The 23525-nt window shown below is 44.8% G+C and overlaps 3 protein-coding genes across 3 annotated transcripts in view; 2 read left to right on the forward strand and 1 right to left on the reverse strand.

Moving 5' to 3' along the window:
• CDC25C (cell division cycle 25C) overlaps window positions 1-7348 on the reverse strand; it is a 34834-nt gene extending 27486 nt beyond the window's left edge. The window contains exons 1-5 of the mRNA XM_052643947.1: window positions 7149-7348; window positions 6170-6264; window positions 5425-5470; window positions 3833-3866; window positions 3638-3727 (exon numbers count right to left, since the gene is read on the reverse strand). Coding sequence (XP_052499907.1) covers window positions 3638-3727; window positions 3833-3866; window positions 5425-5470; window positions 6170-6264; window positions 7149-7342 — 459 coding nt within the window. The 5' untranslated portion in view covers window positions 7343-7348. The remainder of the gene's footprint in view (window positions 1-3637; window positions 3728-3832; window positions 3867-5424; window positions 5471-6169; window positions 6265-7148) is intronic.
• A 1330-nt stretch (window positions 7349-8678) lies between these two features.
• Window positions 8679-11708, forward strand: LOC128051381 (oocyte-specific histone RNA stem-loop-binding protein 2-like). The gene is made up of 5 exons (XM_052643948.1): window positions 8679-8695; window positions 10194-10274; window positions 10381-10485; window positions 11326-11469; window positions 11612-11708. Exons 1-5 carry the CDS (start codon window positions 8679-8681, stop codon window positions 11706-11708), a joined length of 444 nt encoding a protein of 147 aa, XP_052499908.1.
• Window positions 11709-13786: 2078 nt separating this feature from the next.
• FAM53C (family with sequence similarity 53 member C) lies at window positions 13787-23147 on the forward strand. The gene is made up of 5 exons (XM_052643128.1): window positions 13787-13812; window positions 16702-16931; window positions 17317-17374; window positions 18531-19315; window positions 20203-23147. Exons 2-5 carry the CDS (start codon window positions 16854-16856, stop codon window positions 20458-20460), a joined length of 1179 nt encoding a protein of 392 aa, XP_052499088.1. The 5' UTR covers window positions 13787-13812; window positions 16702-16853; the 3' UTR covers window positions 20461-23147.
• Window positions 23148-23525: the final 378 nt, after the last annotated feature.

Below are 23525 nucleotides of genomic sequence, written 5' to 3' on the forward strand. Positions count from 1 at the left end.
ATTGGGGGCAGGAGGAGAAAGGGACGACAGAGGATGAGATGGCTGGATGGCATCACTGACTCAATGGACGTGAGTCTGAGTGAACTCCGGGAGTTGATGATGGACAGGGAGTCCTGGCGTGCTGCGATTCATGGGGTCAAAAAGAATCAGACACGACTGAGCGACTGAACTGAACTGAACGGAAATGCAAATCAAAACCACAGAGATACTACTTTGTACTTATTAGGATAGCTATAAGCAAACAAAAAAACAGAAAATAATGAGTGTCAGCAAGGATATGGAGAAGTTGGAACCATGTACATTGTTGTGGGAAACGTCAAATGATGTAGCTGCTATGGATACTGGTATGGTGGTTCTACCAAAAAATTAAACATACAATGTATGATCCAGCAATTCCATTTTTTGGTATATACTCCAAAGAATTGAAAGTAGGGATTTAAACAGATATTTTTATATTAATGTTCATAGCAGCATTATTCACAATAGCTAAAAGCTAGAAACAAACGAAATGTCCATCAACAGATTAATGCATAAACAAAATGTGGTATATCCATATAATGGAATATTATCCAGCCATAAAAAGAAATGAAATTCTAAAGCATGCTACAGTATGAATGAACCTTGAAGATATTATGCTAAGTGAGATAAGCCAGACAGAAAAGGCCAAATAATATATTATTCTACTTACATAAAGCAGTACCTAGAGTAGTCAAATTCACAGAGACAGAAAGTAGACTAAAGGTTACCAGAGGGAGAAAAGGGGGAGTTATTGTTTAATGGGCGACTTCCCTGTGGCTCAGTGGTAAAGAATCCACCTACAACAGAGAAGACACAGGTTCAATCCCTGGGTCAGGAAGATCCCCTAGAGAATGAAATGGCAACTCACTCCAGTATTTCCAGGATTTCCTGGGAAATCCCATGGACAGAGGAGCCTGGTGGGGTACAGTCCATGGCGGGTCACAAGAGTCAGATACAATTCAGAGACTAAAGCACCACCACCATTATTTAGTGAGCAGAGAGCTTCTGTTTTTAATGATAAAAAAATTCTGAAATGGATAGTGAACATACTTAATGTTGTGAACATAATGCCACTGGATTGTACACAAAAATGGTTCAGATGATAAATGTTATATATATTTTACTATATTAAAAAAAATTACACATACATATACTAACAGCTATCTAGCAATTTACTATGCTCTAAGTCTTGCCTTACTCCCAGATATGAAAAATCTGAAACATGCTCAACTTTATCTCCTTAGTATGAGGCATATTAAAATGCCTTTCCCAGAGTGCTGAGATTAGGATCCAAATCTTTGGAGTATATCAAGTCCATAGTTTATTAAAAACAAGTGATGTTATATACCCAAAACTAACACAACCTTGTAAATCAAATATACTTCAATTAAACAAACACAATAACAAGTGAGCACCTGTGTAACTTAAAACTCCAGTAGCTAAATGAACAAAGGACACAATCATTCATTAGAGAAAATAGGCATGGCTAAGGGACATGAAATCATTATTAATTACTTTTAACACAAAATAAAACATCTTACCCATCTAATTAGCACATTTTTTAAAGTGATAACAAATCATTTATCCAAATGAGCTATGGATTGCTCATGAAAATGTAAATTCTTAGAACTTTATTTGGAAAGGAATTTGGCAATATGTATCAAAAATCTTAAAAGTATTTAAACCCTTTAATCTAGTAATTATAATATTTTGTACTAATCCTCAATAAAAAAATTGTTAACAGGCAAAATTTGTGCTCAGGAATTTACGATAGCATCATCTATAAAAGCAAAATATATATACCCATAAGTGCCCAACAATCAGGAAGTACTTATATAAATTACAGTTCAATTATTAGAATAAAAGTATCCATTAAGAACTGTTTACTAAGAGTTTTAATATTTATTTAAAATAATAGAATATAAAGTTATATATACAATATGACCTCAACTTTGTAAAACTATACACATGGTTAAAAGATCGAAAGCAATGAGGTAAACGTTAATAGTGGTTTTTCTCTATGAGGTAGCTATTTTCTTTTTTATTTTACTATATTTTTACACAGTTTTCACATGGGCATGCAGTGCTTTTAAAATTGACAAAGAGGGGTACATGCATGCTCAGTTGCTTCAGTCGTGTCTGACTCTTGAGAACCCCAAGGACTATAGCCAGCCAGGCTCCTCTGTCCATGGGATTCTCCAGGCAAGAATACTGGAGTGGGTTGCCATGCCCTCCTCCAGGGGATCTTCTCAACTAGAGATTGAAACCACATCTCCTGCATTCCAGACAGATTCTTTACCCAATGAGCCACCTGCAAGCCATGAGAAAGAGTAGGGAAACACTTAAAGAATAAAGGAGAAATGCTTTAAAAGGCCTAAGAATTTATTCTTCTTAAAATTTAACATAAAAAGATTAGAGGACATATCTCCTCTCTTTCCTTGTTCAAAGGTTACTTCTCCAACCCCTTTTCTCACTCAAGTCAGCTTAGAAAATTCAAAGGGCCATTTAAATCCAGATCTGCAATCCTCTACTCCACAACACCTCAGCTGATTGTTGAGGATGATGTCCAGTGACTCACCAGTATAGAAAGAGGAGACCTCAGGTACCTGGGTACCCACCACTCCAGGGGCTTTTAAGTGCTGTTTTCCTGCATAAGAAAAACTACACTGGCTGAAAGAAGAGGTGTCAGTAGACTCTGCCAAAAAACATTTCATCTGATGAAGCCATGGATAACCCTCACAAAACATAGTACATGTAATCAAGGTTGACCACATATCCTGAAAATACAAATTATGGTTTGGATTTGATGTATGGTGTGTAGAATCGCTCTGGAGGGTACTGATTTTATGATCACAAGCCAAAGGAAGGGAGGAAAAAGGGAGCCTGACAGGGGAAGGAATGATGAAATTTTTAAATAGCGATTATAAACAGAGAGTAGAACTGTACTAATTCAAGAAAAAGCTGATTAGGACAGCCAAAAAACATGGGCATAACTTAGGCAATGTGAGCAAAGAAGAACAGCAGCTATCTTTTATACATACTGACCTGGAAGAAAGGATGCGAGGACATAAAACGCAAAAAGATGGTTAGAAAAGGGGATTAGTGAAGGGATTAGTTAGAGAATTATCTTAGCTACTATGTAGCTTTGGAGAAGCTAGTTTCAACTTGGAACTGAAGGATGATCTAAGACTCAGATAAAAAAGGACAATGACTTCCTCAGAATAGGGGCTAAGAAGCTAGACTAAGGGGGAAATAAGAAGAAATGAAGAAACCTAGACTCGTATGTGAAGCCATGCAATAAATATGTGAACAAGTTATGTAAATTATCCCTGTGTTTTTTTTTTTAAGTCCTAAACTTTTTACATTACAATCAACTGAACAAGAGTAATAATGATGACCTGCTGTGGAAGACTGGAAGCCAGGTTTCCATCCTAGGATCAAACCTTAAATAGAAAAAAACAAACAAACTATAAAGAACTGTTTTTTTCCTCTAGTGTTGCAATTTCCTTGTGAGCACACTGAAGCACAGACAGCTCTAGGTCTCATAGGGATACTGATGAGTTGCTCTACTCAAAGGAATAAAACTACTAATGGACCTAGGATTCCATTAAACACTCACATTTTCCTTATTTGCAGATGAGCCACATATTGTATCTTTCTTCCTGCGGCCATGGTCCAAGGCATTCGGAGTGCTACAAAACAGCTGTGCCTACAAGAGATTGTTTTCAAAGAACATCCGGCATCTTCAAGCTAAGCTGGAAATCCTCTGCCTCCCACCTGACAAACCCAAACCCAAGAAAGATGAGTTACTCACTGGGCTACATTTTATAAGATGTTGGCGGTAATTCCTGTAGATCAAAAAAAAGAAAAACTGCCAGTCATTCAAACCCCAAACACGATTTGGTTATTCTTCAGTGACTCAGGACATCCCACTTTTCTTTTCTTGCATTCTAGGAGACCTGTACCTAATTGATGTCTCTTCCAATACCAATATATAGGGTGTTCTCTGTGGTAAATAACAACACATCGAATGACATCCTGGGGATGAGGACCTCACTGGCATAACTATATATATAGCTATGCATCAAAGATGATGACTTTGTCCTATATCTTATGTAGACACAATTTACAATTTGCTAATTTTTCAGCATGGACTACTGGGAGTTAATATTTATTTTTTAGGAATTTCCATCTTCCCTCCCCAGACTTCATACAGTCTGAGTTAGGACATATAAGCAATTCAAAGAAAATAAAAGCAATATAAAGTAAAATTTTCACATGTATTGATTAAAAATACTCATGGAGAGTCTTCCCTAGTGCACAAAGAGGCAGCTAATTCATCTAAACTTTGAAGAATAAAGTTATAAAAATATTAAAACAATCAAATGGAAAATTCATGATAAATTTAAGAATTAAAACTACTTTTCATTCCTTGAGTACTCTCTAACTGAATATTTTTCTAAGATCTTCAATAAAGAATCTTCAATAGTAATAAAAAACATTGTAAAATGCAGCATATGTATTAGGTATACATCTTCATTTAATCCTCACAGGAGTCATTTATGTAAAGTGCTATTATCTCCATTATTATTATTTCTTTATTACAAATAAACTGAGGTCCCTTGAGGTTAAGAAACTTGTCAAAATAAGTTCATGAAGCAGTAAGATACTGGAATCCAAACACTCTGATTCCAGAGCCTGCCCTCTGCTGCACATTTGACCACTAAGATTTAGTACTACTCACATGCAGATGATAGCCTCCATCTAAGTTCAGTATACCATTCTCTTCCATTTTAAAGACCATACTGATTGTATGTGAGGGTTAAAATAAATAGCCTTCCTTTTCACAGCACTATTTTTTTTACATAAGTAATCTACTATTTTTTATTTATTTTATTTTTTGGTTGCATTGGGTCTTTGTTGCTGCCTGCAGGCTTTCTCTAATTGCAACAAGCAGGGGCTACTCTTCATTGCAATGCTCAGGCTTCTCATTGCAGTGCCTTCTCTTCTTGCAGAGCACAGGCTCTAGGCACATAGGCATCAGTGGTTGCGGCATGCAGGCTCAGTAGGTGTGACTCATGGGCTCTAGAGCACAGGCTCACAAGTTGTGGCACATGGGCTTAGTTGCTCCACAGTATGTGGAATTGCCCCAGACCAGGGATCAAATCTAAGTCTCCTGCATTGGTAGGCGGATTTCCATCCACTGTGCCACCAGGGAAGTCCCTCCAACACAATTTCGATTTTGGAAACTTAAAATATCTTTCAAGGGAAGAACCTATGCCTTCAAGCCCCCTTACACTTAAGGTGAGACATTCGCTATAGAGTCTGCATAGGATAAAATCCCTAGGCCAGTGCTGAGAAGGCTTTAATACTTTAGTATGGGATTCATTTAGCAAAAGAACTTACATTCCAGCTAACTGTACTTGCTCAGGTCCTGTAGACTCCAAATGACCTGCAATCAGATGTAAAGAGTTATTCTTGTTCATGTATTTTGTCTTTCCTTCTAGTTTTCATTACTAGTGAGCCATATTAATTTCAAAAGCTGAGCTTTTAAATACAAAGGCTCTTGATAAATACCAGCTTCATGATACAAGGTACCATGGTACAAGTTCATGGAAACTTGAAAATCTGCATATGTCACATAAAGGAAAATTTCTCGGAAATAGTGCATTACGCTAACCTACAGAGATTTTTTTTCATCAGTAGAAAGGAAAATTTATCACTCAGGAAATATGAAATTAGAACAAATACTAAAATGGTTGACTAGTAAAACACATTCCTTTGGGGTACACACCCTATAAAAACACATAAGAATTAGTTGACAAAGCATTTCTTTATGTTGGCTTCTTTGTCTCTGCTGAAATTAGACTGAGGCATAAAACTTTTTATCTTTAACTATCACTTTCATTCACACAATCAATCAACAAAATATTCCTTCTTGTCTAACTTTCTCAATGCAAAGTGACTCCTATTCGGGTCAATTCTCTTCCCATTGGCTGAATTATTCTTCTCAAAAATCCTCTAGGTACTTGAAGAATTCCATCCTCAAGGCCCTCTATCTACTTTTACCACCTTCCATCTCTATCATACTACTGTCCTCTCCCCTAACAATTATTCTTTCCCTTGAGGCCTTTACCTCCCTTTTCCCTACCAGTTTCATCAAGGTCTGCAAAAGCAGTAAGCTGAGTGGCAGACATCTCCCCGCTGCTAAGATTCGAAAGATCAAGGCGACGTTTTGGGGTTCCTCTGTTGAGACATAATAGTACATCAAGATTCCCACTGGGTTATAATATCCTAAAAGGCAAAGATTACATTATCCTCTTCATTTGAAATACCCGTCCCTGACTACCACATAAAACAGTCTTCAAATAAATCTAATTGATTTCTGAAAACACGTCAGACTAGCCTAAGAAAAACAGCCCACCTTTTCTCTACTTCAATAATACCTCATTTTCTCAACAACATGTTAAATCAAGATAATTTAAGAAAATGGCTGAGGTGGGTCTTGACTCCTCATCTCTTGCCCTGAGCACCATGAGCACACAGATTTTATTTCTCCTTGGAGTCTTCAGTACTTCTCTGACTTCCAACTTTGTTGGCTAGTTGAGGCATCAGAGTATGGCATTACCAGAATTTAAAGTACAATAGGGGCTTCCCTGGTGGATCGCTGGTAAAGACTCCATCTGTCAATGCAGGAGATGTGGGTTAAATCCTTGGGTTGGGAAGATCCCCTGGAGAAGAAAATGGCAACCCACTCCAGTATTACTGCCTGGGAAATACCATGGACAGAGGAGCCTGGTGGGCTACAGCCCATGTAGTTGCAAAAGAATTGGGCACTAGCAACTAAACAACAACAAAAGTAATGTTAACTGTAGTACTTATAAAGTGACAACTTATATGATGCAATAGTTTTCAAAGACTTTCCTCATCATTTGATTCTATATGATCCCAGTAAGATAGTAAGAGATTATTACTTCTGTGTCACAGAAAAGAAGCCTTAGACTCAAAACTGTCAAATGGTTAGTCAAGGGCAGTAGCTTAACCCTTATCTCTGAACTAGGATAATTTTTAAAAAGCCCAAAAACTGTTTAGAAGAGCAAAGGAGATGTGAAAAGAAAAAGTAGATTTACCCAGACAAAATGCTTAGGTTTGCAGAGTCACCAAAAAGTTTCTTCTCCACTGGAGTTGTAGGGAGATCTGAACTGATGGAAAAGGAGGCATCTCTCTCAAGGAGCAGGTTTAATATCTTCCTCTGATTGGACCTAAAACTAGGTCCTGAGGCAAGGCTTCCCTCCTCTCTTTTGGATGAGAATTCTGCAGACATGGTCTCCGAGTTCTAAGAAAAAATAAAACCTAGCTAAGAGACGAGGCTTCCCAAATGGCTCAGCGGTAAAATAATCCGCCTACCAATGCAGGACACGTGGGTTGGATCCGAGTGGGTAAGATCCCTTGGAGGAGGAAATGGCAACCGTCTCTAGTATTCTTGTCTGGGAAATCCCATGGACAGAGGAGCCTGGTGGACTGAAGTCATAGGGTCGCAAGAGTCGGACTCTACTAAACAACCATAAGAGAGGGAAAAACGTCACCTACACAACCTCCTCCATCCTTTACAGTTGCGACCAGTGAACCAGTACTGGAGAAGGGGGCATTCCCAAACGGTGAATTACAGATTGGCCTGAAGGTGAAATAGCACTTGCCGGAAGCGGCTTAGCCTTTCCATTGGAATCTTAACTTACCGAAAGGCAACCTCAGGGTTTTGAAGATGAAATTAAAAGAGGCCTTTGACTTGTTAGGGGCCACACAGTTCATGACTCCTGACAGGAAGGAACTCAGGTCTCCTAACTCGCGATAATGCCTGTTTTGTTCCCTAAACACCGTTCGCGAGGCCCGTGATTCTGTGGAGGACACAGCTCCCGGCTTACCGCAGGTTTGAGTCCGAGACTTGCCTTCAGGAGGAACGAAAGTAAGCAGGGAAATCAGACACAAGCGAAGATTCTAGAAGAATTAAAGAAAAATCTGAGGTAAAGGAGGCGATTTAACCAGACACCTATGCCTCTTGACCAGATAGGCCAGGGTCTGGTCTCGCCGCTTCTCTCAGCAGAAGGTTGAAGTTACAGCCTAAGAGTAAGATTAACAGCCAAAAGCCTTGACCATTCAAACCTTCCGCCTTCCCAAAAACCTATCACGCTCTCCTCAGAACTGCGTCCGCCTACCTCCGCGTACCCGCCTATACCCGCTGAGCCAATCGTTTGCCTCCTACATCACCGGGGGCGTGAGCTGTTCGGAAGGAGGTTTGCCCCGCCCCCCAGGCCAGCAGGCTTCCGATTAGACCACCAGTTTTGGGCCAGCCCCTAGCTAAGCCCCACCCCATAGGGAGCTTGGCGCCTCATTGGCTCTTCCTCTGGCCAATCACCACAACCTTTCTGAGCTCTCCTTTCCTTCTGCCCCCTCAGCCCCTTCTACCCCGGGACATTTAAATTGCACCTTGCTAGCGACGACCACTCCCTAGGATAATACCTGGAGGAATTCATTTATGTGAGAGGGTGTTTTAAATGGGTTGTGTTTTTTTCCCTTGCTTCTTTCTCGTGCCGTTACGTGGACCTTTCCTTATTTTTGCTAGCCTTCCTCTATAGATGGAACATAAGCAGCCAGTGTGGCAGATGTTGCGGCAAGACAGGTGTGTGTATTTATGATGAGTAGCACTGGCCCCTTCCAAGAGCTTTCCTGGGCCCGTGACCCTTTTAAGCGGGCAGCATCTGAGACACTAGGTTTGTGAGGTAAAAGAAATTTCTTTTCAAGGAAAGTAGAATCATGTCATGGCATAATCCTTATCAGAGTCCAAAGGATCCCAAACTTTGGTTGTTTATGGATATCTGAACATTGACTAGGTGGTTATTATTGTTAAGTCGTTCAGTTGTGTCTGACTCTTTGGGACTCCATGAACTGCCGCACGCCAGGCTTCCCTGTCCTTCACCATCTTCTGCAGTTTGCTCAAACTCATGTTCCTTGAGTCAGTGATGCTATCCAACCATCGCTCTCATCCTCTGTCTAGATGGTATTAAGAATTTATTATTAATGTTGGGGATTTGCTTTTAAATAATCCTGTGGGAGTGGTGGTGAGTATAGATGAAACAAGATTGGCCATGAGTACTGGGTCACGGGTAACTAGGAGGTCCATGATATCCAGTGATCTCAAAGTTTAATCTTTATACTAATCACCTGTGGATCTTGCTAAAATGCATACTCTGGTTCAGTAGATCTGGTTACCAAGATTCTACACTTCTAACAAGTTCTCAGCTGATGCTGATGCTAATGCAGCTGGTCCGGGGATCAAACTTTGAGTAGCAGAGAATTATGCTATTGAGTATTTATTTTCCATAGTAAAAAATGTTTAAAATAACCTTGGAAGCTCTTTAAAATATAACTTATCAAAATGATAATTCAATAGGTCTAGAGTGGGGCTGTTACTTGTCCGACTAAGGTCCGTCTAGTCAAGGCTATGGTTTTTCCAGTAGTCATGTATGGATGTGAGAGTTGGACTGTGAAGAAGGCTGAGCGCTGAAGAATTGATGCTTTTGAACTGTGGTGTTGGAGAAGACTCTTGAGACTCCCTTGGACTGCAAGGAGATCCAACCAGTCCATTCTGGAGATCAGCCCTGGGATTTCTTTGGAAGGAATGATGCTAAAGCTGAAACTCCAGTACTTTGGCCACCTCATGCGAAGAGTTGATTCATTGGAAAAGACTGATGCTGGGAGGGATTGGGGGCAGCAGGAGAAGGGGACGACAGAGGATGAGATGGCTGGATGGCATCACTGACTCGATGGACATGAGTCTGAGTGAACTCCGGGATTTGGTGATGGACAGGGAGTCCTGGCGTGCTGCGATTCATGGGGTCGCCAAGAGTCGGACACGACTGAGCGACTGAACTGAACTGAACTGAGAGTGGGGCTGAGGAATTATCAAGGCACCCATAAAGCTACCCATAGAAATGGCTTACAGACCACACTTTGAGAAACAAATTAGAAATGCAACCTTTAATTTTGAGAGACAGTGAGTCAGGAATACAACCTTTATCTGGTGCCAGGATCTTGGTAGTGTAGTGGCTGAGAGGTATAGTATAGTTAGCTGGGTTTTATCCTAATATCCTTTTCATCTGTAGAATCTGCCTCCCCAGAAAGAAGGTGTGTGAAGAGACTTTATCCTCCAGGATAGAGATGATGAATGTGGGAGTCAGTACAGAGCCCTGCCATGCCAGGTAAGTTTGACAATCAGGCTGGAGATTAAGGGAATGTGGGAAGAGCTGGTTTCTGCTTTGATGACTATCATAACACTTCATGGGACCACTGTCTACGTCTTTATAGGTGGGAGCTAGAGACAGATGCAGCTGTCCTACAGCGGCGGCAAAAGCAGATAGATTATGGCAAGCGCACACCTGGTTACCAGTGCTTTCTGCAGCAGGTCCCCAAGTGAGTGCAGTTGTGGGTAGTCACAAGAGTGTCAAACACATGGTTTTTGTTAAATGTCAGGTGATGGAAAGATACTAAAATCTGAACGCTCCCACAAAGTTGCAACATTACTAAATTATCCTGTAATCTAGTCCCCCAAATAAATTTCCAAGATTTTTTTTTTCAAATGGAATAAGTTATACTTGGCCCATAAGACCTCTCAAAGCTCTATTCGTGTTTGCTAATAAATTTTTTTTCTTCCATTTTCACCTCATGCATATGTGTGCATGATAAGTTACTTCAGTTGTGTCCGACTCTTTCCGACCCTATGGACCCCAGCCCCAGGGGATTCCCTCTGTCCATGGGATTCTCTAAACATGAATATTGGAGTGGGTTGCCATGCCCTCCGATCTTCCCAACCCAGGGATCGAACCTGCATTTCTTACATCTCCTGCATTGGCAGGAGGGTTCTTTACCACTAGTGCCACCTGGGAGGCCCATGCCTCCATCTGACTGTTAATTACAACATACCTGCCTAATTACATGTAAGCTTACAAGCATATATACAAATTAATGAATGAAAAGGTAGAATATGTTTTAAAGAGATATCAAGTAGTTTCTTCCGTATCTACCTTGACTAGTGAGGGACTTGGAATATCTAATTTAGCTTACCCAGAAGAAAGAATATTAGAGAGTTGGGAAGTTTGCTATTTAATCTAACTTAAACATTTTCTTTGGGTTGAGGACATTGATCTTACCTCATTTTCAGGAAATCCCTAATGAGTCTCCTAATTCACCATAATAAGCAATAAGCTGTGCCCCTTGGCTTTGACCTTAGTCTGACACATTTGTCATTGCCAGGGCACAGCGACAGCCAGGACTTCACCCTCAAACACCGAACAAGAACAGGAGGTACAGCCGTCGCTCCTGGGATGCCCAGATCAGGAAGTGGAGAAGAGCCTTACATTCCTGGGACCCTCCCAGCCAGCCTCTGCAGGCTGAGGGGTGTGTGCACTATTCCTTGTTCCTTCCTTGAGTGGTGGACTAAGCCTTATCTCTCTCCACTTTGCAGAGGTTTCACTTTCACTGGCTGAAAAGGGAGAGTCTGACTGAAGTGCACATTTCTCTGACTCTGCTGCCTTCCTAGGTGCGGAATGGACAATCTCTTAGAGCCAATGGATTCCACCCCTTTGGATGACTGGCTCCAGGCCCTGGAACCCTCAGAGAATCAGGATGAAGAGTAGGAGGGAGCCCAGGTAGTGTCCTCTGTTGAAACCCACTGGAGCAGGGTCAGAGATGGGGTCTAGCCCAGGAGGTCACAATTATGATAGGGTTCAAGGTAGTAGCCCAAGAACAAAAGAAAGAAAATGGAACAACAGGGGGAAAGATATGCAGAACGTGAGTTAAAAAAAAAAAAACAACCTTGAACCAAAAGCGGGATAAAGAGATCTAGTTGTTAGAAATGGGGAAGAGGCTGGGCTGCACTGGGGACACTGTTTTATACTTGATGAAATGGTGTCAATCACTTAGCTTTAGTAAGCATGATATTTTATTATTAAATAAAAAGGGAGATTTACCTAGTGGTGAAGACCAAGGGCTTTAGAGTCTCAGACAGCTTTTTAATATGACCGTTGTCCACCACATGGGTAGCTACGTAACCTCTCTTGCTGTTTCATCTGTCAAACAAGGAAATTTCTCTCATTTGATGATTGTAAACAAAAATGAGAATACATATTTTAAGTATGCAGCACGGTGCCTGGCACATAAGCGCTCCATAGCAGCAATTACTGGAAATCATTTCCTCTACAATTCATGGTCCCTGCCCCTTCTTTTGCCAAGGAGAAATGTGCAGGGCAAGCAAATGTGCACAACCCCCTGCTCTGCGTATTTTCTTGATAAATACTTCACTTTTCCTTTACTCTTCTTTTTCAGTTTGCAGATTTGGTCACTCCTGCTTCCTGCCTTCCCTGTCTTTCTGAGGAAGATCCCCACCATTGGCTCTACCTTTGAGCTGGTCACGATTACTTATCTGTCCCAGACTTCAGTGGTGCATAAAATATTTAGGGAAAACGTGTCTTTCGGGGGACTTCTTGCTGAATGTAATAGTGAAGATTACTTGCAGTACTTCTACTTTCCAATTGATTAAAAATCTAAAACTCTGTCCCACAAAAAGATCATAATACGAAGGCATTGTTTAAAACCTCTCCTTTTCCCATGTTTTACCCTCTGTCTAAACCTTCTTTGGTAGCTGATACTCAAATTTACTTAAGAGCCAGAAACCACCTAGCTGTTTCACAACCTCTTCACCTACCAACTGCTACATTCAGTCTCTTCAAAAAGGACTTAAACTTTGGCTGAGTAGGAGGTAGTGGTAGCGATGGAGATTTAATAAAAGGTGGTTTTCTCTTCCTGAAGAGGAAATATAGCACTATCAATATCTTTTCCCCCAGCGACCTGTTTCCTCCCTCCCAGAAAGGTTTAAAGAAAGTGGTCCAGCTGTAACCACCGTACTTTCCCTTCTCCCCCCTCCCCCACGCAAGCAACTGAACCGCCTATGATGTCATAATCACAATCCCATTACCTCATCCTGCTGGGGGTGGGGGCATAAAGAGAGGAGAAGGAGTGAACAGCCCTGGGCCCTCGTCGGATTTACAGTATTTTGAGTGACAGCTAACTACACAAACAAGTGGGAACGGCCCGCAACCGTTACAGGTCCTGGGTTTATAAGGTTGATCCGGCAGCTGGAAGAGGGGCTCCTGAGACTCAGAGCAGGCCCTAATCGGAGCTTGGACTACGCCTCCCAGAAGCCTTCACGACGCGGACGGGTCCTCTGCTGGGGGAAGGGGAATTCCTTCAGAGCGGAGGCCGTAGAGAGTGGGGGCAGGAGAACAGGTGAGAGGAACCCTGGCTAATTCCATTACGCTGCCGGAATCGAGTTGGGGGCTGTACGTGGGCTGATGTAGTAACAGAGGGCAGGAGCAATGGCTTTGTTTACCTTCGACCAACACGGCCTCCCCCGCGGGTTTCGAGATTTGCGTTCGACTGGCCCAGTCCACCTTCTGCAATATTTTGCAGGGGGTGACTTCCTAGGGAGGAAACCACCCTCATCGCTAAAGTAAAGAGCCCGGCCTCTTTCCGACGGCGCTATCCAAGAGAGACTTTGCGAGAAAAACGACGCGGGGCTCAAGCCTCCGCGGACGGTTCAGGGGGGGTTCTCCCAACCCGAGCGATCGCTCCACTCTCCTCAGGGGCCCGTTGGTTCACGCCGGCGCCTTTTAAGGGCACCGTGGGGCGAACCGAGCGCTCAGAGCTGCTCCGGCCGCGGCCCTGGGAACTGGAGGAGCCGCGGTAGGTGGCGGAGGGCAGGTGGCGCTGGGGCCTCGGGGCGGGCACCTAGACCGTCCCTCCCTCCTTCCCTCTTTCCCCTCCCCCAGCCCGTCCGCCCGCGAGGCAGGGCCTCGCTGGCCGCCTCCGCGGGGAGAGCACGGGACCCGGTGGGGGAGGGGGTGGCGGAGTGTTAAGTCCCAGACCCTCTCGTCCCCTGTGTCCTGAGTTCGCTTCCCCGCGGCCAGATGATGGGAGCTGATTGGGAACAGGCGAGCGACAGCCCCCCTGAGCGTGCCGTGGCGCCCTCTCCCCCCCCCCCCCCGACCCCAAGGGGCTAGCGGACGCCCCATGCCCCACCCCGCGGGGACAGGCAGAGCAACCGATGGAGAGGTTGAAGATTGGAGAGGGGGGCCTAGCCTTTTGCTTCTTCATTGGGGTGGGGGGAGGGGTGCTCCCACTTGTCACTCCTATGCCCACCGGTGCCATATGGAGAAAAAGCACTCAGGTCCCCACATACCTGTTCGTGTGCCTCCCTGCCTCATGTTTTTCTTCAGTCTCCCCCAGAGTGTGGGACTGGGACCTAGGGGGAAGGTCTCCAGGGGCTTTTGACTCTCTTCTTCCTTGGCCTGACTTGATCCTAGGTTATCCAGGTTTCAGAACAACCTCAGCATCCCTGAAACCCTTATGTCAGGGGTTACTGCCACCCAGTGGGGTGGGGGTCCAACCTTTATTTGAGGGACAGGTGATGGTGCAGAGAAAGCCTGGATTGGGAGTTGGGCCTGGTGGGGTTTGAGGGAGGGCCTAGCGGCCTGCTGCTCTGTGTTGGGCTCAGCCCCATGCCAGTTGTTAAGCTGAGAAGTTTTAACTTGTTTAGTGAACGTTCAGGGCTGTCTGTGCCCCTCAGATACACAAAATGGAAGGGGAAGGAAGACGGCAAGAGAGGGCTTCTTACTCTTTTTTTCTCTGCCTGCCTGAGAAAGAGGAGGCCCCTCGCGGAGCTGGTTTGCCTTCTTTTGTGTCCTGGTTTGATTCCTTATGGCTTCCGTTCTGTTCCCCCTCTCAGCCTGGCCTGTTTTAGGAAACTCAGACTGAAAGTATCAGTTGCGTGGTGGTAGTTGCATTGTTCTAATTACCGCCGTGTGTGGCCACATCCCAACAATTAAAATGCAGAAAAACACAAAATCACTCTCTTGATCCCAGAGAGGGCTGGAAGTTTGCTGTTTGGCCAAATGCCTCATGAAAACCTTGAAAGAGTTTGCTTCATTCCGTGCTTCTCATGGCTGGTCAGCCTGAGGCCTGGGGTCTCTGGGGGTAAAAGCCTGCCTTAGGTTTCCTCTCTGGTTGGTCTTTGAGGCCAGAGTTAAGAAACCAAGAGCAGAAGTGATACAAGCTTTAGCTTCTACAAGAATGGGGGAAGCAGCCGAAGGGAGCGCTCAGGAGCGCTCAGGAAACTGGGACTTCAGGGTGGTAATAATAATTATGCATGAAAACGTTATTTGACTATCGTGGTGGTTGACTTCTCCTGCCTCCTTTTTGCCTAAACTCCAAGTACATCGAAGTGTGTTTCTTTGCTTTTCTTTGTGGTCTGCCTCCCTCTGAGGTGGAAATCTAGTAGAGAGGATTCCCCCCCTCCACCTTTTTTTTTTGGCCAGGGTTGAAAGTTATCTGCCCTCAAGGTCAAGCCTTTTGGGCTTTTCTTGGCATGTGAGTGAGGGAGGTTGATACCCAGCCAAATAAATCAACCCAATTGCCTTCTTCATCTTAATATTATCACTTGTAGCACCCTGAGGCTTTGTAGAGCAACAAATAGGAAGGGTGAGAAACGGCAGTCTGTGTGGACTTCTGATTTGTTCAGGCCAAGTGGTATACTTCTTATGTTTTGATATTTTGCATTACATTATCCCTGTGACAGATTAAGATTATTCTGCCCATTTTTCATATGGGTAAACTGAGGGAAAGAAAAGTTTAATGATTTGCCAAGACCATCACAGCAAATCGGATCCAGATTTGATGTCTTGATAGTTTGTTCTCTCTGCTAGCAAATGCTACTTACACTGTCTGATTGCTGTCTGCCTGCTGGTCATTTCTGGGAATAGGCAGAACAGTATGGAAATGTTAGATTAACTTCCCCTCCTCCGTTGATTGAGGTCCCTCAGGCAATTGTGTGGGCTTGAAGCCTGTTTTCTGATAGAATTAGTTTGCTTCTACTGTAATTGACCATGAGAAAGAGTCTTGATTAATTGTATTCATGGTCTTTGAGTCAAATCAGGCTAAAAACTTAGTTGAATGAAGTTAGAGTTGTTGTTTTTAACATCTATAGAGTTGAAATGTGAATGGAATTACCCTGGTAGCATTTTCTTGTCTTCATATAAGAGAATATGTACAGTATCTGTTGGAGAACAATAATGTAATATCCGCTGTTGAGGGTGAAGGAGAATATAATACCTTGTTTACTCTGCTTTGAAGTAGAAAGTCATTCCTGCAGCCACTGCACTGTTACTATTTCTGTAGTTTAGGAAAAGGCTACCTCTCCTTGCTTTTGACTGGAAGATAAAATATTGGACTAATCAAGAAGGAGATAACAATGTGGGCATTTCTCTCATTTGAGCTGTTTTTTAAGTGGTGCTGGTATTTTGGGTAGGCAGAGCAGAGCACGAACCAGGTTAGGAGTGGCAAATAGGTTTCAACTTGCTTGCTAACTCCATTTTATTATACTGGTTATCCGGAGTGCCAAGTTGAGACTGTTTCCGAGGCTATGTTTAGGCTTAGCCGGAAAGAGCTGTGATCAGTTAATGATGTGTGCCAGAGGCCTGACATAGGGATGCTGGGGTATGTGTGCTATGCATTTTCCATCTCTGGAGTAGGTACATCTCTAATATCACTTGGGGCTGATCCATCTGTAATTGGCAGACTCAGCAGGCATGACTGGAGAGGGAAGTCCCAATGGTGCTAGAATGGTGCTGCAGTGGCAGAAGACAGCTCATGAGTGAGGTCTGGAAGAACAACAGGGAAGACATCCATCATTTGCTCCAAAGTGTGCAAGTCAAATCCTGGGGAGAATCATGATAACCCTGATCACTGAGCAGCTACAGAAGCAAACTCTGGATGAGCTGAAATGCACACGCTTCAGCATCAGTCTGGTAAAAGACAGTCTTCCCACTTCTCTAAGACCCCCTTGCCCTTTTTTCTGAGGCTATTTGTTGTTACTACTTCACCCTTGTCCTGTGTTGTATGAATCATGGTACTTGTACTGGATGTGCCCGCTAAAGGCTCAAAACCTAGCCCAAAAGGAAGGGGGCAGGGTTTTTCTTACTGTTAAGAGAAGGGCCACTAAAATTTGGGTGGAGAAGGGTTTGAGATACTGGAAGATGTGAATTATTTTACTTACTAACTTTGGGAGGATAAGAAGAGAACACTTAGATGTCCCTAATATCCCTATAGCCCATGAATTGCCGGGGTGAGCTGAAAGGGCTTCCTGGAACTCTGTCCTATCTTGAATCATGATGGATATTCTGTGTCTCTTAGCCTTTGCCTGATCATGCAGACATCTCCAACTGTGGGAACCCTTTCCAGCTTGTGTCTGGTAAGACATGATGTGTTTATGTGTGTGTATGCCCATGCCTCCATCCACATGTTTCTTTTATTGGTTTTCCATAACCAGGTCTAGCTAGCCTGCCTCCACAATTTTCTTACCAGGGTCAGCTTCTGAGATTGGTGCTTGTCTCCATTTTATTGCACCAGTATGGGAGTTATCTGTTTACCTTGCTCTTATTCTAGCCTTGTAGGAACTTTTGTAATCTAATTTTTTGAGTAGGCAATACAGTCACATTTCAAATTTTTTTAAATAGGAAAAGTGTTAATATGAAAAAAGTGCCCCTTCCTTTTCTATCTACCGAGCTTCTATCACCTCCCTAAAAGTAATTCCTGTTATTAGTTTCTTGTCTATTCAACCAGAGTTTTTGTTTTTGTTTTTTTACAAATAGAATCAAATATAAATGTAAATTTTTTTAATTCACACTCTTTTAATACAAAAGGTTGGATTCTGTATATTTGGAACTTTCTTTTTAAACTAATCATAATAAGACTAGAAGATCTTTCCATGTAAGTATGTTGAGTGTTTCCTTGTGGGTGGCCAGACCCAGAGGAACACAAGCACCATCAAAGGCCTTTCCCACTGTACCCTCCCCACCCTTGCCTTCACTAAGAATACAAATGATCTCTTACCTGCTTGATCACCCTGTCTTGGTGCTTTGACACATAGGAAAGGTAAAGGCTAAGGACGGAGAGTGTAGGCCAGCTTTCCGCAACTCAGGGCTTGGGGGTTGGGGGAGCAAAGTAGAGCTTGGTGGAGTGGAGTGAAAGATGAGCGTGGCACACACACCTTTGCTTCTCTTGACTCATTCTACCTTTGACATGGATTCACAGGCAGTTTATGATTCTATATTTTTAGTTTCAGGTGGTTCCTCGTAACGGAGGCACTATAGTCTGCTGGGTAAAAGACCTAGCTTTAGCATCGGACAAATCTGGTTCTGAACCCTGCTTTGGTCATTTGATTCCTGCATAACTGTTGGCAAGTTACGGAACTTCTCTCATCTGTGAAATGGGGGTAGTGATAGTACCTAACTCATGAAGTTTAGGGGAAACCTCACATAAAGCTCACTATGTTTTGTAGCACATAGTAAGCTCTTGAAAATATATTAGCTATCATTAATTCTGTCTTTATTATGAATGCCTTCCAGAAGGTGCTTCCTGGAGGGGCCTGCCCCACTGTTCCTGTGCCGAGTTCCAGGATAGCCTCAACCTCAGCTACCACCCCTCAGGCTTGAGCCTGCACCTCAGACCACCCAGCCCAGGAAGTTCCCCACAGGAGCAGTCCCTCTCCCAAGTCCTAAGCCCTGAGCCCCCAGACCCAGAAAAGCTTCCTGTGCCCCCTGCCCCTCCATCTAAGAGGCACTGCCGCTCACTCTCAGTGCCCGTGGACCTGTCTCGCTGGCAGCCAGTGTGGCGGCCCGCCCCCTCCAAGCTGTGGACTCCCATCAAGCACCGGGGCAGTGGTGGAGGGGGTGGGCCACAGGTGCCTCACCAGAGCCCCCCGAAGCGGGTCTCCAGCCTCAGGTTCCTCCAAGCTCCCAGTGCCTCGTCTCAATGTGCCCCAGCCCACAGACCATACAGCCCCCCTTTCTTCAGCCTGGCCCTAGCCCAAGATTCTTCTCATCCCTCTGCCGCCTCCCCACAAAGTGGCTCCTGGGAGAGTGATGCTGAGTCCCTGTCACCTTGCCCACCCCAACGCCGCTTCTCCCTGTCACCCAGCCTGGGCCCACAGGCAAGCCGCTTCTTGCCCTCTGCCCGGAGCTCCCCTGCATCCTCCCCAGAGCTGCCCTGGCGACCTCGAGGCCTGCGCAATCTTCCCCGAAGCCGCTCACAGCCTTGTGATCTTGATGCCCGCAAAGCTGGGGTCAAGCGGCGCCATGAGGAGGACCCTCGGCGGCTGCGGCCTTCCTTGGACTTCGACAAGATGAATCAGGTGGGACCGGCGAGACCAGGGAAGCTAGGATGGGAGTAGCGAAGACTGTTCCATTTTCACTTGTAAGGTGTCCTCTAGCTCCAGGCCCTCCTGACATGGCCTCCCCTGGCACTCCTGTCTGCCTGAGCCTTGGCTAAGGGTTGTCTACCATCTCGGTTTGCCCAGGATTATCCTTGTGTTAGCATTGAAAGTCCTGTGTCCTGTGAAATTCCTGTTCTGGGAGTTCCAGAGAAACTTATTGGACCCATGTTAAACCTTCCAACAGAGATCCCAGATTGTCCTACCGGAGGCATCTTCCCTCTTTATGCATGGGTCAGAAAAGCCCCATCATTAGTGCCCTGCCCCTTCTCATGCAAGGCTGGTTTTGTCCCTTGCCCTTCACTGCTTCACGTGGGCCTGTGAGGGCTTAAGCAGAATAGGCTGCTGCGTCACTTATTCACTCAACAAGTGTTTTTTGTCTTCCCAATGTGAGTACAGTTGTTGTAGGCACTTGCCCACTCTTCATATTCTTCCTTCTAGACCACTGGGTCATAAACCGCTTTGAGAACTTACTTATTCATAGTCATTCGTTCAATCAATCAACAAATGTTATTGAATATACGTAACAGACTCCGACTAGGCACTAGCTATATTGCTAGTTGGAAGTTTATAAACAGGCTTCTAATCTTGAATCTGATAGAAACTATGGGCTCTTTTCCTCAAAAAAATATGCATGTACACTAAACTTTCAAAATTTTATCTGGGAGTTCATGACCTCACCTTAACACATAGGACTCCTGCTTTCAAGGGTAACCAAGAGGGGTACTTTGAAATACAGCTTGGGCAGGGTTCTCTGGGAAGTTAACATCTTTCTTTGCCTTAATTTTGTTTGTTTGTTTGTTTGACAGAAACCATACTCAGGAGGTCTCTGTCTCCAAGAAACAGCCCGGGAAGGCAGCAGTATCTCTCCACCATGGTTCATGGCCTGCAGCCCCCCACCCCTCTCTGCTTCCTGCAGCCCCGTTGGGGGTTCCTCCCAGGTGCTGAGTGAAAGTGAAGAGGAAGAGGAGGGGGCCGTGCGGTGGGGGCGGCAGGCGCTAAGCAAGCGGACACTGTGCCAGCAGGACTTTGGGGACCTGGACTTGAATCTGATTGAGGAGAACTAAAACTGAGAGGCTACTTCCTGGGGCCACACAGACTGACTCTCTTATGGCTACTAACAAGTGTCGAGGTCCCAAGGCCGGGGGCCCAGCCTGGGAATGGGGGTGAATGGAGGGCTCCGACTCAGGGCAGCCGGAAATCTTCTCGCTCCAGGAAGCTCGACCATGCCGAGAGACTGGCCGGGACAAGATAAACGGAGCTGGTGGCGGGAGGGACAGCCCCAGAGCAGACCCTTCCCATGGCGGCCCTGAGTGTGAGTATCCCTGCCACCGAGAAAGCAATGGGCAGGGACGGAAGGGGTCTGCTGACCCCAGCTCGGGGAATTTCACTAGCCCCTTTGCTTCAAAGGGCACTTGTGTCTTAGAATTTGGCCAGGGTCGGGGGTTCATTCAGCCTCCTTGGAGAAATTGTGTGAGAGTGTGTGAGTGCATGAGAGTGCTCGAGGAAAGGTGTGTTTGGGTAGCTTTAGGGAAGGAAGGCAGTTGCTCCCTAACAGCAGAGCACCACAGTACTCCCAGGATCTTGGGTTTTCACGGGACAGCAGGCTTGTTCTAGGAGTTGGGGTTCTAAGGAGCTCTGGAAGCAAGCTTGTAATCTGTTAGCAACAGTGGCTCTGCAGAGGATTCTATTTGGGGGTCCTCAACTAATGGTCTTTTCCTCAGGCCCACATCTCCCCTAGATAGATCTAGTATTGGCTAGAGAGGGTGCTGCATATTGATTCTGAGCTGGCTTTTTTTTTTTGTTATCAGATTGCCAAGGGTGGATACAAGTTGCCTGTCTCACTCACTCAGTAGATGCAAGCACATGTGGGCAATTAAGGCAGGGCTGAAGGGCTCCATCTCTTTCTTTCCCTCCCTACTGATGGGACCTCTTTTCCCTCTTTCTGCCCTTTGAGGGTGAAGAAGGAAGGAAGGAAGCCCCTGTATGGAGGCTGACCAGCAGAAGTAGTATTCAGTCCCCAGCAGGCATAGGTGAGTGCACCCCAGCACTGCCCTTTGGAAGCAGACTGTAGAGAAACTCGTTATAAGATCCAGGCCTAGCCATTTTTTCTGAGTTGGCTGAGAAAGAGGAAGGGGATGTCAGCATTTACTAGTTTGCTTGTCTTCCACTCCTGCCAGGAAATGTTTATTTGCCTCTAATTGGCCCTTAGAGACCTCAGGGAGGTTGAGGCTCACTGAGGGATTGGCTGAGAATGTGTAAAGCAGACTTGTGAGAAGCAGCTGGGAGTTTGCTGTTGCTGGATTGAATTTCTTTTATTGTTTCACACCCACAAGTTGGGCCTGGCAACAGGTCTCAGTGGCCACACTGATGGGTTTAAGGATTTCAGAAGCTCTATAGGGCTGGCTCCAGGGGAGATGCATACTGAAGCTACCGCCATAATGGCTTTTGAGGCTTTGTCCAGCTTTGCTTAGACCCTGCAGGACCAAATTAGACCTGCCCTTGCTGTTTATTGGAAGAAGGGCATTTTCCCAGGGTTTTGTAGGACCAGTTGCTCATGTGTTTTCTTCCTTATGGATTTGAATCTGTGGTTTTCTGGGTCTCCCACATGTTGGATAGGAGCATCAGTGAGGCCCTAGCATCCTTGCCTCCACTCCCGAGGAGATGTCTATGTCTTCTTCAGCCTCCTGCCTTTAGAGGTCTACCCCTCCAGGACTCCTGCCCATCACCTGCTAGTTAGCACGAGTTACCAGTGAGCTACCAGGTCTGTAGGGGCCTGAGAGAGGTTCTCTGGAGAATCCAAGAAAACTGTGAGCCCAGGAGTTGCCCCTCCTTGGTTTTATCCCTCCCCTTTCTGTTCTCCCTCTTTAGGCCATAAATTCCCTGGTGCCAGCTTCTTTTCCTCCTGGGCCATCCTCATCCCTGGGCTCTCTGCTGCAGATTGTGCCAGCTTACAGTAGGCCACTGGTAATGTGAGGGGGTTCTCTGCAGGCCCAAAGCTGAAGAAGTGAGGGCAATAATTTCTGCCTCCACCCTGGCTTCCTCAAAGCCCTAGGGCACCATCCCTAAGGGAGAAGGTGTATAGATGCCATATTTGAATTCCATTACTTTGAGATCAGGAAAGTTAAACTAGCTGGAGCTATTGTTTTGCTTCCTAATCTAAGTACCTGTGGCCCTTGGACAAGCCTTTTCAAGAAGTGGTTTATTTTGCTTTACATGGTAGATCTGTTCCAACAGTTCTGTATAAACCAAATGCTATTTTTCAAAGCATTTGGACTGCTGACCATTTAAAAGCAGCCTGTGATTGCTTCTTTTGTAAAGCAAGCAACCTCCCTCTACTTTAGCTGTTTTGACAATTTGGATTTTCACATATTGGGCTTACCCAGAGTGGAACACACCTCTGCAGTGGTTGACCCTGGGTAGACATCTGCATCTGTGTTGTGTGTGTGGTGTGGCTGATCAGTAGGTGAGTATTCCTGCGTGTGTGAGTGAAGCCACTCCCAGGCTGGTGCTCTCCTCCTGTGCCCGGTGACTGCCCACTGGCAGCTCCAGCTGCCCTTCACTCCCACCTGCTGCCAAAGTCCCTGTGCTAATGGGATTACAAATACAAAAAGTGGAAAAAAATTTTTCGTAAACTTTGTTTTATATTAAAAAAAAAATCCGTAAGTCTGTGTGTGTTAAACATGAGGTCCTGCCTCTGTGGCTGTGTTTGAAAAAATAAAGTTTTATTAGAATAATCCATTTTCCCAAGCAACCTTGTGTACTACAGTGTTGTCTTCCTTTCTTCACAAAGAAAGGCAAGGAGGAAGTGGGGAGAAGGCTGCCCAACTCTTCCAGCTGCTTCTTCTATGACATGGCTGAACTTTTGCCCCTTGAGGACAGTATTTGGTCCCTGGGCCCTTTGCAGCCACAGTAGTTATATCCTGTGACCCAGCTTCTGTTAAGACCTCAGTTATTTCTGGCAGTCTGATTTGGTCTCCTGTTTCCCTGGTACTTACACCCATCTCTTCTTACCTCCTGTCACTCTCACTTCCAGCCGGGTGAAGTCAAGTATTAATCCATTCTTCCTCCCTGAGAAATGCTAGATGGTACAATTAGAAACTTGTCTAGAATGGTTTGTAGGCTTTGGGAA

The sequence above is a fragment of the Budorcas taxicolor genome, chromosome 7, assembly GCF_023091745.1.
Source record: "Budorcas taxicolor isolate Tak-1 chromosome 7, Takin1.1, whole genome shotgun sequence".
NCBI classification, from domain to species: Eukaryota; Metazoa; Chordata; class Mammalia; order Artiodactyla; family Bovidae; genus Budorcas; species Budorcas taxicolor.

Coding starts and splice junctions, on each gene's coding strand:
- FAM53C (XM_052643128.1), top strand. CDS start 16,854: ATGATAACCCTGATCACTGAGCAGCTACAGAAGCAAACTCTGGATGAG. Junction 16,932..17,316: donor CACGCTTCAGCATCAGTCTG/GTAAAAGACAGT, acceptor TGTGTCTCTTAG/CCTTTGCCTGATCATGCAGA. Junction 17,375..18,530: donor CCCTTTCCAGCTTGTGTCTG/GTAAGACATGAT, acceptor AATGCCTTCCAG/AAGGTGCTTCCTGGAGGGGC.
- LOC128051381 (XM_052643948.1), top strand. Junction 10,486..11,325: donor TTTCTGCAGCAGGTCCCCAA/GTGAGTGCAGTT, acceptor TGTCATTGCCAG/GGCACAGCGACAGCCAGGAC. Junction 11,470..11,611: donor CAGCCTCTGCAGGCTGAGGG/GTGTGTGCACTA, acceptor CTGCCTTCCTAG/GTGCGGAATGGACAATCTCT.